The following is a 15,923-nucleotide window of genomic DNA, read 5'->3' on the forward strand; positions in this document are numbered from 1 at the left end:
TTATTCTAAGTTTCTAATTTATTGGGTGATCCTTTTCCTTATTGTCTTATAAGCTCCAAGAATTCTATTCTACTTCTTATGTCTAGATCTCTTTTTTCATTTCTCTTCTCTTTCTGAGAAGGTTTAGGGTTTCTTCAATTTTCTTTTGTACTTTTGGTTGATTGCACCAATCTCCCTGGTTATTTGGTAGGGTGTTCAGTTATTATTTGATAGTTCTTATCCAAGTCTTCATTCATATTAATATTATAAAACTTTTCTTCTATCTCTTTAACTTTGTTTTTTTTTTCAGATTTAGTAAATAGATAAAGGTCTTTTAACTTTAGATCAGTTTCTGTCTTTCCTATCTTTTGGCAATGATAATTTTTAATCTCACTAACCTGTGGTCATAAATAGTTTCAATATCTGTACTGAGACTATTTATGATCTGCATCTCGGAAAATATATTTTCTGTTGGTTAAAATAAACTATTTCATTAAACACTTCTCCATTTGGATTTCACCATGTCCATTTACTTATCTTCTTTTTTTGAAGAGGGTAATCATAATATAGAGATCTCTGCTTTCAACAAATTCTACAAATCTTTCTCCATTTTCATTCCTCTGGCCCAGACTATATTTTCCAATTGCTGCTAGATGTGCATCTCTTACACCTACTTGACCATTGAAGTCTCCCATCAAGACTATAAACAATGTATCATTGCTATTTACTAGTTGGTCTAGTGTTTTATAACATGCATCTCTTTATTCCTAGTGTGGTCTGAGGTTGGTGCATAAACTTTATAATTCTTAATTTATTATTATTATTATTATTATTACACGGGCACCTCCATGGAGTCTGAAGACTCATCGCAGGAGACCAATCTATCTACACCATCTATCATACCTCTCCTCGAACCCATTAACAGATAAAGCACTCCCAACTGACTATGGCAACCCATTCCACCCATTCACAACTCTCCAAGCAAAAAATCTAGTCCTTACACCCTTACTAACAAACCTTTATTCAACTTCCGGGGATAACCCCTTGTTCTGGTCCCTCTAGCCAAGTGCTGAAACATTTCCCCTGCATCAATCCTATAAAACCCTTTAAGTAACTTAAATGTTTCTATCACATCCCCTCTTTTCTTATATCAATCAACTTCTGCAATCCACAAACCCTCAATCTATCCTCATAGGGAACATTCTACAGGCCACTCATCATCTTGGTCACTCACCTCTGAAGCCTCTCCATCTCTTTCTCATCCCAAAGAAACCCAGAGGACCAGACTTGAGCACAGTAATCCAGATATGGGCATATCATGGCCTTATAAAGAGGAATAACTTCCTTATCTCTACTTGTTAATGTGTTCTTCAATAGCCAAGCAATCTTATGGGCTACCATGGCAATATGTCCTCTAAATTTTAACTCTGTCTACCCCCCCCTAAATCTCTAGCTTCATATGTTGCCTATAGCAGCAGCAACCAATTTATAGTATCTATTTATTTTAAGGAAGAGTTCTGCAATCCTGTTTGCGACATTTTATTTCTTGGATTTAATCATTTAAGGAGCAGTTAACTAGAAAGCCGATTCCTTCCTAGGATCTTGGGCTGTCACCATAACTATAGAGTAGATGTCCATTCTTTAGATCAATACTATTTTCACCAAGTCTCCAAATTTCACTCAATTCAATGATGTCCCATTTTATCTTTTCTGCTTCCAATAATAATTCTTCTAGTCTTATTTGTCCTAATAATGACCTACAGTTGTAGGTATGCACATATAATTTTCTGTTATTAGTTCTATGGGATTTTATGTTCTTAATGTGCTTATAGTGTTTCTCAAGACATTTGATGAAAATGAAAACATCATGATCAAAATCTTTTTCACCTTCCCATGCTCTATGGCACAATGTATAAACTATAATACATTACAATCTTGTTCAAACCAAGAAATGTTTTTCAGATATGTAACAATCATCATCATCAAATTCCTGCCATGTACCCTAAAGGGGTATACAGGATATGATAGTACTACATGAAAAAAATTACATTATTACTAACTTCCTATCTTCCTATATACCAAAATAAAAATGATGGTACAACATGATATGTAACACAACATATGTAAATTATACTTAGCAAGAAATTATTTCTATTTTCTTCCACATTTTATCTAAGCATGAGCAAGCAAAAACTTGCATGTAAAATATCTCAACCATTAAAATTAATTAAAAGAAACACGTATTAACCACAGAGAAAATTATTTAATTGTAAATATTTCATCCTAAGTATCTTAGGACATCATCAGTACAGTAGTTTAAAACAATAATAGGAATAACATACAGTTAGGGCACAAGATTACAATAGAATCTCAAAAAAAAATAATAATAATAATAATAATTTAACAGAATTTTGTATGACAATTTCCCAAACTTTTGGAATAGTAAGAACATTGTTGTGGTTTAAGTTTGGTCTGTGTAGTAGGGCTTCAGAACTTTCTTTGTATAAACATTCATGTTTATATAAAGATCTATGTAAAAGTTCAGACTTTTCCCAATGGATCCTATGGTTTGGATTTTCAATTCCGTGTTGAGAGAGGCCAAATTTCTGCGGTTTAAAAAGATGAATGTGGTCTTGATGTTCCGAGATGCATTTCTGAACAGACCTACCTGTCTGTCCAAAGTAAGACAATTTGCATGAGCATGGAATTTCATAAATGCCAGGCAACATCACAGGTGAGAATTTGTCCTTAGGAGAAGGTAACAAGTTGTAAATTTGGTTGATAGGTTTGTAAGTAGTGGCAAAATTGTATTTCTTCATAATTTTAGAAAGACGTTTGGAGATGCCTTTGACGTAAGGTATGGGAATCCTATGGACTTCTTCCTGTCTGGTTTGATGTGTGGAGAAGTGACTGATGATTTTTTGAGTTGTTTTCGGATTATATCCATTTAGGATGGCTGTATTTTTGATTACTTCTAATTCCTGGTTTAAAGATTCTTCAGAGGAGCAGAATTTGTGTGCTCTGGAAATTAGTGATTTAATAATGCCAGATTTCTGAGATAGATGATGAGCGGAAGAATTGTGAATGTAGCGACCTGAGAATGTAGGCTTGCGAAAGACAGACGTGGCGATGGAACCGTCTTCTTTTCTTTGGATGTGTAAATCCAAAAAGGAGATACCCTGTGGAGATTATTTTTCTAACGTATAGTTGATGCGATGAAGAAGAAGGTTAATTTTATCTAGAAACAGTTGTAATTCATGTTCGGGATGATCCCAGACTGCAAATACGTTGTCGACACATCTTAACCAAATTTTTGGTTTGGGTTCAAAAGTGAATATTTTTTCTTCAAGGTGTTCTAGAAACAAGTTTGCTAGGTTTGGTGATAAAGGAGATCCCATTGCTGTTCCTTCTTCTTGCTTGTAAATTTGACCTTTCCAGGTGAAGTAACCTGATGCAATAACAAACTTAAACAATTCAACTATATCAGACGGAAATTTTTGAGTTAATAATTCTATTGTTTCTTTATGGGGAATGTTTGTGAAGAGGGAGACAATGTCGAAGCTGATTAACAAGTCAGTTTTTGATAGTTGAATGTCATGTCTTTAATTTTTGTGTGAAACCTCAGCAGAATTTTTGATTGAAGAGACTGAGTGGCCTATGTGAGGGCAGAGAAGGTTAGATAAGAATCTTGATAACTTGTAAGTTGGACTGCTGATACAGTCTACGACAGGTCTAAGTGGAACATTAGTTTTGTGTAGCTTAGGTAAGCCATAAATTCTAGGAGGTCTTGCATGGTATGTCTTAAGTTTTTTTGATTGTTTCTTCATCTAAGGAGGAATTTCATTAAGTAGCTTATTTAATTTTCTGAGTTGATGTTTTGTAGGATCATAATCCAATTTGGCATAAGTATTACGATCTCGAAGAAGTAAATTCATTTTTCGGTCATATGAGTTTGTATCGAGAACCACAGTGGTATTTCCTTTATCAGCTCTGGTAATGATTATGTTTTTATTACGTTTTAAGGAAATAATAGCTTTCAATTCTGATGGTGGGATATTTAATTCTGAAGGTTTGGCATTGTAGATCACTTTAGCTACTTCAAATCGAAGTAGCTAAAGCTTGTTGTTAGCTTCAATACTGGAGAGATGGTTGATGTTTCTTTCTATATTATGTATGAAGTCTAAATATGGGAAACATTTTGGTGAAATCGCAAATTTATGGCCTCTTGCTAGAACATTTAATTCATCTTTTGTTAGTGGACGGTTAGATAAATTGACTACCCATTTTTCCATTGGTAATCTGTTAATGATCTTTTTTGATCGATTTAATAGATTAAGGTATTTAATATGTAGAGCACTATTGCTTTTATCAAAAGCTTTTTTCCTGAATTCTTTTAGACAGTTATAATTAATTGTAGCAATTCTTGATTTAACGTATTTGACAAGTCTGTTTCTAGTTCTGTAATATTTAAATTGTTTGTTGCTAATTCATGCTTAGAAACTCGTCACTGATTAAGTAGTAAGGAATGACCTGCTTTTTGATAGATTTTATGGGCACCTGGAGATTTGATGGCTTCCTTCAGTTTTGCAAAAGTCTTCATACCATTCCATAACAGCTGCAGCTTTGTCGTATGGGGCATTGTCGTCTTGATGGTAACATGGGTCTGTTCCATAAAAACTCCACATCATAGGCAGCACCTGATTATCCAGAATATCAAGGTACTGAGCTGCCTTCATGGAACCACAGACAATGACCAGTGGTCTTACTCCAAAACAGATGAATGTACTCCACACCATTACTCCTTCACCAAACTTTACTGCGGATGGATACAACACACTGTGGTAACGAGCATTCGCCAGGCTGCCGCCACACCCTGCCATCAGGCTGTAAACAGGTGAACCTTGATTCAGAGCTCCAGAGTACCATTTTCCACTGGTCAATTGTCCAGTTCACATGTTCTTTGTACCAGGCCAGACGAGCAACCTTGTTCATTGTTGTGATCTTCAGCTTGTGTGCTGCTACTCTTCCATGGAAACCCAGTAAATGGAGTTTTTTTTTTGTACAGTACTACTGCTGCTCACCATAGTGTTACTGGTGCTCTGGAACTCATCACAGTTGGTCTGTGCCAATTGTAGCCTGTTTTTGCATGCCACCCATTTTAACACCCTCCTGTCCCTGTCAATCATTTTCAGTGGCTACCCTAGGTGCTTTCCTGCACTAGTGACGTCAGAATGTCTCCATTTGTTGATCACATCACCAATCATCGATTTTGGATGTCCCAGTTGAGCAGTAATGGCACATATGGACATGCTACCAATGTGATAGCCTAAAATGAGACCTGTCTCAAAGTCTCCCACCGAGTTCACGTCATGTTGCCATACCACCTGTATTCGACTGCTACAATGAAATACTGCTTTCTATTATCTGTACACTGGTTTTTCTGTCATTAACAAACCTAGAATGTTCCATAACTTCAAATAACAGGGATGGCTGGACAATTATCGGTAATATATTCACCACAGTGTCTCTACAGTATCTCTATAATATATTCACACAGTCTCTATTTAAGCTGTATGTCAGTAGTTAGAATTCAAGGAGGTACAAGAAGATAGTTTGATGTTAAATCAGGTGTGTGACAAGGATGTACATTATCTCTACTGTTATTCATTATTTATATGGATCAAATTATGAGAGAAAGTGGCAACATTGATCTTAGCTCTTTACTTTATACAGATGATGTTATACTTCTGAATAAATCCAGTATAAATCTGCAAGAGTCCCTGAAGAAACTGAATAACTGTTGTAATAAATTTGGTATGAAAATCAGCAATAAGACGACAATGAAATAAGCAGAAACATTGAAAACATCAACATATCCTGAATGGTGAACCTACATAACATCTCAGCTACTTAGGCACAATTTTTAGTGAAGATGGCAAATTAAATGTGGAAATAAACAAAAGAATTAGTAAAGAGCTGGTATGATAAAAAGTCAGCTGAATAACTTTATATGGAATAAGAAAGAAATTAGTCAAAACACTAAAATAGCGTGTACAAGACAGTATTCAAACCAATTTTAACTTATGAATCTGAGAGCTTGTTTAGAAATAAAACTCTTGATCAAAGGCTGGAGAAAGACAATAGATATGCGAGACAATAGACAGACAATAGATATGCGAGACAATAGATATGTGAGTTCTGAGAAAGATCAGTGGAGTGAACAGATGGCATCAATGTTAGTATTGTATTACAAATTAGGATATCAAGAAAGAACTTGACATTGTTAGCATTCAGGAATGCGTTAGCAGAGCTAGACTCAGATGGCATGGAATGGTCAATTAAACAGAATGGAAGAGGAAAGATTGACAAAACAAGTGTTCTTTACCAGGATGGCAAGAAAAAGACCCAAAGGAATACTAAAATATAGGTGGATTAATACAGTAAAAAGTGCCTTAGAAGACAGAAATATAAGATTTGATAAGGTTTGAATCTTGACAGATAACAAATTAATTTGAAGGAAAAATGTTAATTAGAAGTTAGTAATGGTATAACTTTTTCTGGTGCCATGAATGTCAACCTCCATACCATCCTTCAGTGGAAAAAGGATAACCTAGTCACCTTCAATGCCACTAAAATGTAGTCCAATTTTTTTCTCTCACACAAGAAATCTCAGCTTCATCAAATCCTCAGTAATACACACATCACCAGACAGGATAAGATCTCTTTACCTCCAGCCTCTCCTGGTATTAACATATCACATCAATAGCTTCCTCGGCCACTAAAAAACTAGGCATTCTTTTCCACTGAAGAATGCTATTTTACAACCATCTAGCTATGAATCCTACATAAATCCCAAATCTGCCCATTCTTAAAATACTGTTGATACGTCTGGTGCAGTGCACCTAAAACCTCTTTAAAAATTCTTGATGCTGTTCAGAGGAGAGAAATTTAGCTCATAGATGACCCTTCCCTCAAAGAATCTCTCTTCTGCTTCTCTTCCTCATTTATTCCATCTATCTCTGTCTTCTAGAACAGCCTTTCTGATAATGTGTTTCTCAACTTCAATCTCTAGATCTTTAAGAAAAATATCAACATATTTCTTTCTCAATCCTTACCTGCACCTCACACATGACATCAATGTGCTATAGGTTCTTGTACCTTTTGTGTGTGGGATAAATATAAAAAAAGTCTAACAGAAACCAGTGAAGCTAGTTTTATTCATATCTTGTTTCAATAATAGACGACTTATTTACAATAACTTTTTAATGAAGATGCTTATTTCATGAATGAGGACAAGTAATAAAAAAAAAAAGAAATGAAAAAAAAGCATTGAAAAATGCCAAATTTATCACCAAAATCATCAAAAGTGATGCAACGGAAAAGTAGAGTTGTGGAAATACAAATTTCTATGATTTCTATAAATATCCAAATAATCAGAAATACTGCAACACACTATTATCAATGTCAATGCAGTGAGTTCCAGTTAAACATATCAAACATGCTTCAGTTAGATTTTACTGTAGAAATGTATTTTTATTTATTCAACCTTTTATGTTCTAATATAAAGTGACACTGTGCATGCATAGGCCTGCATCACCTTATTTGTTGAATACAAATATGCATTGCAACAACAACATTAGTATGTTAAGTTACAGTTGGCAGGGAAAAAAATTATAAATAGTTAGCACAAGTAATATGCTATAATGGGTGTCTCTCCCAAATATTTCTCCTGCAGGGTAACAAAATTACCTTGGATAGAAAATCAGTAAAATATTAGTGTTTTAATAAATATATTTTTAATTCTTATACTGTTGTTTATACTGTTAAGCATTATTATGAACAATGAACAGCATCCAAGTTTTTTTTATTCTTTCTGTACATTCACCAATAGATCCAAACTTCAGTTTTTTTTTGAGGGAAAAAAAGCAAACTGCAAAATTGTTTTTTTAACGTAACTGCTTGTTAATTGAATTCATTTCCCTTTTTTAGCACTAACATTTATTTAAAACTAATTTGCACAAGATAACAAAAAAGAATGTGAACTGTGTGTGTGCTTGTATACTTGCACGTGATATAAGTAAAGTAGACTGAAAAATAAACTTGTTAGATTATTCAAATAGGTTTAGACCTGCTGAATGATTAGAAATAGGCAATTAAAAATAACTGAATGAACAACAGCGTAATTATAAATAACAATGACTGATCGTTCAGAAATAACTGAATTAACTAAATGATCGTTATTTTCATTTGATATACTTATTACTACTTGGGAGTGCAAATACCGTGTATGTGAAACAATTAGGACAGTTATTTCTGTTCTGGCAGTAAAAAGTGATCAATTAGAGAATAAATATTTTTTCTCCATTACTAGTTTTGGATAAATCAGTTTGTGGTAGCAATACTGTTTTAAAAAATTTCACACATTTGTAAAAAAAATTTAACATATAATAAATGGTGCAAAAAAAATAAAAAAATACCTTTTTATCAATGAAAACACATGCTAAATCCTTAAGGATTTTCAATGTAAGCTCCCCAACATCTGCAGTAACAGTATCTCTGATTAAACCAACTTGCATTGTGAAGGAAATTTCACCTGGAAGGTTTATTACTGGTGGATCCATTGTTCTAACTCTATATTAAAAATAACAAAAAAGCATATAGATTCCAAAAAAATTATAAATAACATTAACAACACAACATTTTTTTTCTTTCATAAAACTTCATATAGATCTTTTTCTGCTTATTACTGAAAATAAAATACATTAAACTCATCATAAATATCATCAGGTTAACTTGAGTATTACAAATAAGCCTATCCTTTATGTATGCACTTTGATACTTGAATGTAGCGAGTTTAATAAATTGCAACAAAACTGTAATGCAACACAGTATTACGGTAATCACACATATAAAAGATATTAAACTTAGTAATATTTCTACCATATACTAAAAGAATATCTTAATTTTGTATAAAGGCAAAATTTATGTTACTCCAAATTATTATGTAATTTAGGACTACAAACGTGGCAGTCAACTGTTAAATTTATACAATTTACATCAAGTAAACTAAAATTTAATTTACAGAAGTATTTTTTTTGAGGGGGAGGAGTGAGAATAATAAAATGTTAAAGTATTTATCAATGATTTTATTCAAACTTCCACTAATAATATTTCAAAATTTTAGTTAGTATTATGCATAATATCAGTGCTTTTTTAAAATAAAAAACCAGGTGCCAGTAATTTACTATCAGGAAAAATTATAAAAACATGAAAAGAAAACTAAAAAAAAAATTATTTACTGATATTGTTACTTCATAGTGTTATGAAGTTTTCAGAATAAGAACAAGTATATAACACATACAGTTTATTAACCACAAATTTATTGCACAATTACATAAAAAATAAAATGTACAGTGAAATTTTTGCTGAATTTTTGTCTATGCCAAATCAAGTTTAATAATCAGCTGCAAATCAACATATTTTGCTGGATCAAAGAATGTTAGCTATGGGCATACCAATTTTAAAAAACAGTAGTGAAGAAATTGCTTTTAACATAAAAAAGATCTGGTTGGGCTGACGATCAGATGCATTTGTGAAAATCCTTGTTCATGTTCCCTTGTAAATTGGTATTGTACTCAAGAGTGTTTCATCAAATGCTTCAACTTTTATGAAACTGTCTTTTCAATTAGTTATTTCCAAAACCCACAAATTGTCTCTTTCATTTAACTGAAACCTAATCAACAATTAATAACTTCACTCTCACCAAATGTCACTTGAGAGTTAATATCTATAGGTCACTGTTCTTATCAAAGAAGAGCTGATGCTGCTTTTTTTCTTTTTCTTTTTTTAATACAATCAATAGAAAGCAACTACTTTCTATTGGTTGTTTGAAAGTTTTGTAGAAAGAAAGCTTTAGGATCAACTGGAGGAAAAAAAGTGTTAAACCTTAAGCCTAATAAAAAATTTATGGATGTAATTTTTTTCCCCTGTTGCCTTACATATTTTTATCTTTCTTTTCTATCTTTGTATGCATCAGTCTGTGTTTCTTTAAAAATGATAGCAGTTATTCTAAACAGCTGAAAAACAGGCCAGAAACTATAATGCTTCTAGTCAATTCAAATATTAGACTCAGCATGGTCTAATTTTTAATAGTTTGAAGTCAAGCAAGCAAGTTTGTATGCACACATTTTCAATTCTCTGGTATTTTTGATGATGTGCTATACATGATGTAATTTGTCAATGACTGCTTTAAATCTACCAACATCTGCAACAGATTTTACAGTATCACAATTGAGTTCTCATCAGTGATTAGTGCAAAGCTACATAATTAACAAAGAGAATTTTTCTTTCATTAGTTTGGTAACCCACTTTTACAACCAATTCATAACAGCCGCACCGTCACATGTGGCACAAAGTGAAATTTTAGATGCAAGATGATTTTTTTGATTCTCAAACAGAGCAAATATTTCTTTTGTAGTAACACTTTTGAGTTCAATCAAATCCCAAAAAAGAAATTTATGGCTAAGTTCCTTCCACTGTCCAGCACACAAGTTCAAATGTATATGATTAAAAGTAGATTTGTTACTCAGCATGGTCAATTTATCCATCAATGAAATTTTACTGTTCAACAATGATTTTATTAACCAAATTTTTTCTCATTTTCATACTCAAGCCTGATAACTCTTGAAGAGCATCACATTAAATCTTAGTAATAAACTTTATTAGGCTTAATATATTTCAAGATAATATAAGCATTAGTTGAATGATTATATAATATAATATATAATTATATATCTACCCTATATATATAAAATGATGAGCCTTTTTATGTCACGTTTTGAAACTCAGGGGTCTACCCTGAGTGTCGAGTCTTCAAAATTCGAGTCATCAGAATTCAAGGAGAACCGGCCTACCAGTCCGGAACTCAGGGAGGTTGGGCGCTGTAGGCAGATCCCCCCTTTTGAAGACTCGACACTCAGGAGTTACCCAAGGCAGCAGGGGGCAGAACGCCCATTTCGAGCCTTCAAACTTCGAGTCATCAGAATTCAAGGAGAGCCGGCCTACCAGTCCGGAACTCAGGGAGGTTGGGCGCTGTAGGCAGATCCCCCCTTTTGAAGACTCGACACTCAGGAGTTACCCAAGGCAGCAGGGGGCAGAACGCCCATTTCGAGCCTTCAAACTTCGAGTCATCAGAATTCAAGGAGAGCCGGCCTACCAGTCCGGAACTCAGGGAGGTTGGGCGCTGTAGGCAGATCCCCCCTTTTGAAGACTTGACACTCAGGAGTTACCCAAGGCAGCAGGGAGCAGAACCCCCATTTCGAGCCTTCAAACTTCGAGTCATCAGAATTCAAGGAGAGCCAGCCTACCAGTCCGGAACTCGGGGTGTAGCCCCCCCCGCCGCTCCCCAGTGCAATATAATAATAATATAAGCATTAGTTCAATCCTACACTAATAGAGACAGGCACATCTAACCCAGTCATCAGTGGAACACCAATTGCTAGATGGAACCTTCGCAGAATGTATTTGAGAAACAAATTGAGCAAATCATTGCAGCAATATCATCCATCCCTAATTGCTATCCCAGATTTGTTAAACTAATCAAAACTGCAGCCAAAGCCTCTATTCCTAGAGGCTACAGAAAACAATACATCCCATGCCAGAGTAGGGAAACTGATGAACTTTTAGCCAAATATGAAGAAACTGAAGACCCAACTATTGCTAAGGAGCTCATAGCAACACTTGACAAAAACAGAAAGGAAAGATGGATCTCAACCATCCATGAACTTGACTTCACCAAATCTAGCAGCTGGTCACTTCTGAGAAAATTAGGGGGTGGGGGGGGGCAGAACCAACAACATATAAACCACTAGAGATAACTCCTGATTCAATGGCTAATCATTTACTGAAAACCTCCAAGATATGTCCCAGCTCTACCAGGAAAATAACTGTGCGATCTTCCATCAGAAAAAATCTGAAGGAAGATTTTTGGGCCCCGAGCTTCTTGAAATTGTACGCCCAGTATCCCAGGAAGACATACAGGAAGCCTTAAAACTCACCAAGAACGGAAAGGCTGCAGGAGTGGATGGTATTCTCACCGAGTTTCTAAAATATCTCAGCCAACGAGGTTAAACATTGCTGGCCGCCCTTCTCTCAAAAATTATAACAACTGTTAAACTACCAAAACTGTGGCAGGAAGTTTAAATAATTACTGTGCCCAAACCAGGGAAAGATCCACATAATGTCAAAAATCTATGACTTATCTCCTTGCTTTACTCCACCTTTAAGCTCTTTGAAAGAATTCTACTTAAATTTCATCACCACTCATCGAAAGAGCAATCCTGATTGAACAAGCCGGCTTCAGGCCAGAAAGAAGTCGCTGTGACCAGATTCTGCCCCTGACAACACGGATTAAAGCAGGCTTCCAGAAGAAACTTAAATCTGGAATCACTTTCATTGACCTAACATCAGGGGCCTGCAGCTAGGCAATATTATAAGGTGTAAAAAACTTTCCAGCTTTTTTGAATCCATTCTCTCTGAATCTCTTCTGAATCCAACAGAAAGATCCAGATTCATATTGAATGTTAAAAAGAGTAGGCCTAGATTTCTCCACACTGGTCTCCCACATGGCTCTGTGTTAGCCCCTTTACTCTTTAACTTCTGCATGTTTGATTTACCACACATCAGCTCAAGCAAATATATGTATGCTAATGACTTAGTGATCCTACACCAATCTACCTCCTTTGCCAACCTGGAAACAACCTTGAACACAGACCTGAACATCCAGGAAGGGTACTTCAAGCAGTGGTACCTGAAGCCAAATCCAACAAAAACCATGTCCACAGCATTCCACCTGAACAATGCAGAGGCAAATCGACACCTCAACCTCTCTTTCTGTGGCAAAATGGTAGAGCATGAGCCTCACCCAAAATACCTTGGAGCGAGTCTGGACAGAAGTCTAACCTATAAAAGGCACATCAACCTGTCCAACAAAATCAAAACAAGAAATAATATCATTTCAAGGCTTGCTGGAATAACCTGGAGTTGTGGTGCAGAAATCCTAAGGTTGTCTGCACTAGTCCTCACATTCTCTGCAGCAGAATACTATCCCCCCCCCCCCAATCTGGGAAAAAGTGCACACACTAACATTATAGACACCCAGTTAAACTATCATGTGCACAATTAGTGGGACACTGGGAAGCACCCCCCCCCCTTCCCTGGCTGCCTGTCTTATCTAACATTGCTCCACCAAATATACGGAAACGACAAGCCTCAAAGGTAATGAGCAACTGCTCCTGCCCCTGACTCTCATTAATTCACCTAAAATCAAGAAACCCTTTCTGGTCCATGGACGAATGCTCTTCAGCTGCCTTACCATCAACACCTGACATGGAGAGAACACCGGTCCAACAATTTTCCAACAAATGGCTTCCTGGTTGAAGATCCCTGTGCTCTGCAGCCTGGTTTTGCTCTTCCTAGAAAGATTTGGTCATCTATCAACAGGATCAGAACTAACCAGGGAAGATGTGGCTACCTACTACATAAATGGAGACTGTCAGACCATCCTTATTGTGACTGTTCCCCTATGGCCCAGACGGTCACTCATATTGTGAATGACTGCCCAGGGCGACAATTTCGTGGTGGTGGATGAGGCCTTGGACTGGCTTTTTGAACTGGACACCGACCTGTAGCTGCTTTGTATTCCTTTTGCCATAAGAATAAATAAATAAATTCTCAAAATGATGAAAAGACTGCTTTTCTTTGGCCTCTTTACATAAGAATGATCTTTCTGACATCCTTACATAAAGATGTCAGTTATAAAAATAAGGTTCATTCCAGAAGAGGAACAGCTATTGTATATAGAGAGAAGTGTAAGTATGAAAAGAAACTGGCTTTGCAAGCTAAAGATAACCCAAAAGAATTATGATGTGGGTAAAAGAAAGAACGAATGTAAAAGAATAACTACTGAATGCAGATGCTGAAAAGGTTAAGTAATGCAAAAGAGATTGAGTGCCCATTTTGTTAAAAGCTATCAAACTGGTGTTTGCAATATAAGACCTCAATACTATCCCAACAGCAGATGAAAAATCCTGGGTGTATAAGGAGGTGGTACTAGAGTTGTTGCATAAACTGAATATAAATTCAGAATAGAGAGTGAATATCAGCATGGCTGCTCAAACTGATCTGCTGAACTATGCCTTAGACCCGACTATAATTTGATTATCAGCAAAAGGAAAATTCCACAGAAGTAGAAAGAATGTATGATAATCCCATTGCACATGGGTATTTGCATACCCATGTGCAATTTATCAGTTTCTTTGGAGTTGTGAAAATTTCAGAAGAATGATATGTGATTGCATACAATCACATATCATTGATGCATACAGAAATGGGTTGACAGAGAATTTACACTTTGCAATCTACACTAAGGGAAGGTCAAGCTTGATTAATGTGCTCCCATTTTTTAATAATGTTATAGTAAATATTTAAATAGAAAAAGTTTTAAGACTAAAACATTCAGTAACAACAGTAATAACAGCTAATAGTTTCACCATCTGAAACAGAATTGGAAATAAAAATAGAATAAATACAAAGATCACAAAGTTGACTAAATGCCACAAAAAACCATTACAAAACAAATAAATTCATGCTAACCAAAAAACAAAATCACATGGCATGCATTAACTGTTTGCAGCTACCGAAAGAAAAATGCGATTGTTAGCAAAATTGAAATCCCTGGTGTGAAAAGGTTTAATAAGCAATTTCCATGTCACTTAATATCAGTCTTTAGTTTTTATTCAGTAATCTGTATGAATGAATGACAGTAACTGAATCCTTCAGAAGTCTTGAATATAAGTTCTTTTCTACATAAGGCATGGTTGATAAGTTCCATCAGTCAACTGTCAAACTGGTATAAGTATGGTTGGCCAGAACATCTTTTCTATTACGCTCAACATCGGCAACATGTTCCTTCTTTCTCACCTCAAATCCATGGCTTGTCTGTCGTATGAAGACTAAACTACAAGAGCATGAAATTCTATATATTCCTGTTTAAGCCCTCTTTTTGTAGAAAGGTATGCTATCTAGGAGACATCAAGAGACTGCAAACAGTTTGAATTGGTTTAAGGTATTCTGATGTGTGATCTTTGAAAAGAGATGCTACTTTAATTACTTTATTCGATAGACTGCCATTATATGGAACTGTCATTGAATATCTATACTGGATATTCTGGTTATTGCGAGTAGAAGATTTTGAAAATAAAATCCTGTATGTATATCTTAAACAGCCAATGAGAACAAAAAATTTGAGAAAGTCTCGAGTTAGTCTTCGTTTTGTATAAAAGAAATTGCTTGATTCTTTAGGGTGTAGATTATGGATTCAGACTTCTTAGTGATGAGAACATCAAGAAAAGAGAGTTTTACATCTTTTCAAGCTCTAATATAAATTTGATAGTGGGTTCATACGAATTAAGGGAATGAAGAAATTGTTGCAGGCTTGGAAAGTCAATGTTTCCAAATAATAAAGATATCATACAAATATCTTCACCATACTGCAGATTTTCCTCATTTCCATTAAGAAAGTCTTCTCAAAATTCTCCATAAAAATCAAGGACTAACAAGTGACATATGAAAATTGCTTACTAAATTTTTAAAATCCACGATTACAATTTTGCAAACAATCACATTTTCGTTTGTTAGCTGGAGACAGCTAATGCATGCCACATGATTATACATGATTATACATTGGTTAGCATGAATTTTGGGTCTTGTAACAGTTTTTTTGTCATTTAGTCAACTTTGTATTTATATATATTTATGTTTAAGCCTTGAAGAAGCCACTAGTTCTATTTCTGGTGGTGAAACTGTTATTTTAGATAATTTAATGACTAATAAATTCTGTTATGGTTGTGTTTGGAAACAAATAGATACACCATGATACTTATGGA

General features: G+C 35.0%; 1 protein-coding gene across 1 annotated transcript in view; it reads right to left on the minus strand.

Moving 5' to 3' along the window:
* Window positions 1-15,923, minus strand: part of LOC150101447 (serine/threonine-protein kinase D1-like) — a 384,746-nt gene that overhangs the window by 328,871 nt on the left and 39,952 nt on the right. Inside the window, exon 2 of the mRNA XM_090400796.1 lies at window positions 8,457-8,610. Coding sequence (XP_090256922.1) covers window positions 8,457-8,600 — 144 coding nt within the window. The 5' untranslated portion in view covers window positions 8,601-8,610. The remainder of the gene's footprint in view (window positions 1-8,456; window positions 8,611-15,923) is intronic.

Source organism: Typopeltis vanoorti, chromosome 11 (genome assembly GCF_054136105.1).
Source record: "Typopeltis vanoorti isolate ZY-2024b chromosome 11, IOZ_Tvanoo_1.0, whole genome shotgun sequence".
NCBI lineage: Eukaryota > Metazoa > Arthropoda > Arachnida > Uropygi > Thelyphonidae > Typopeltis > Typopeltis vanoorti.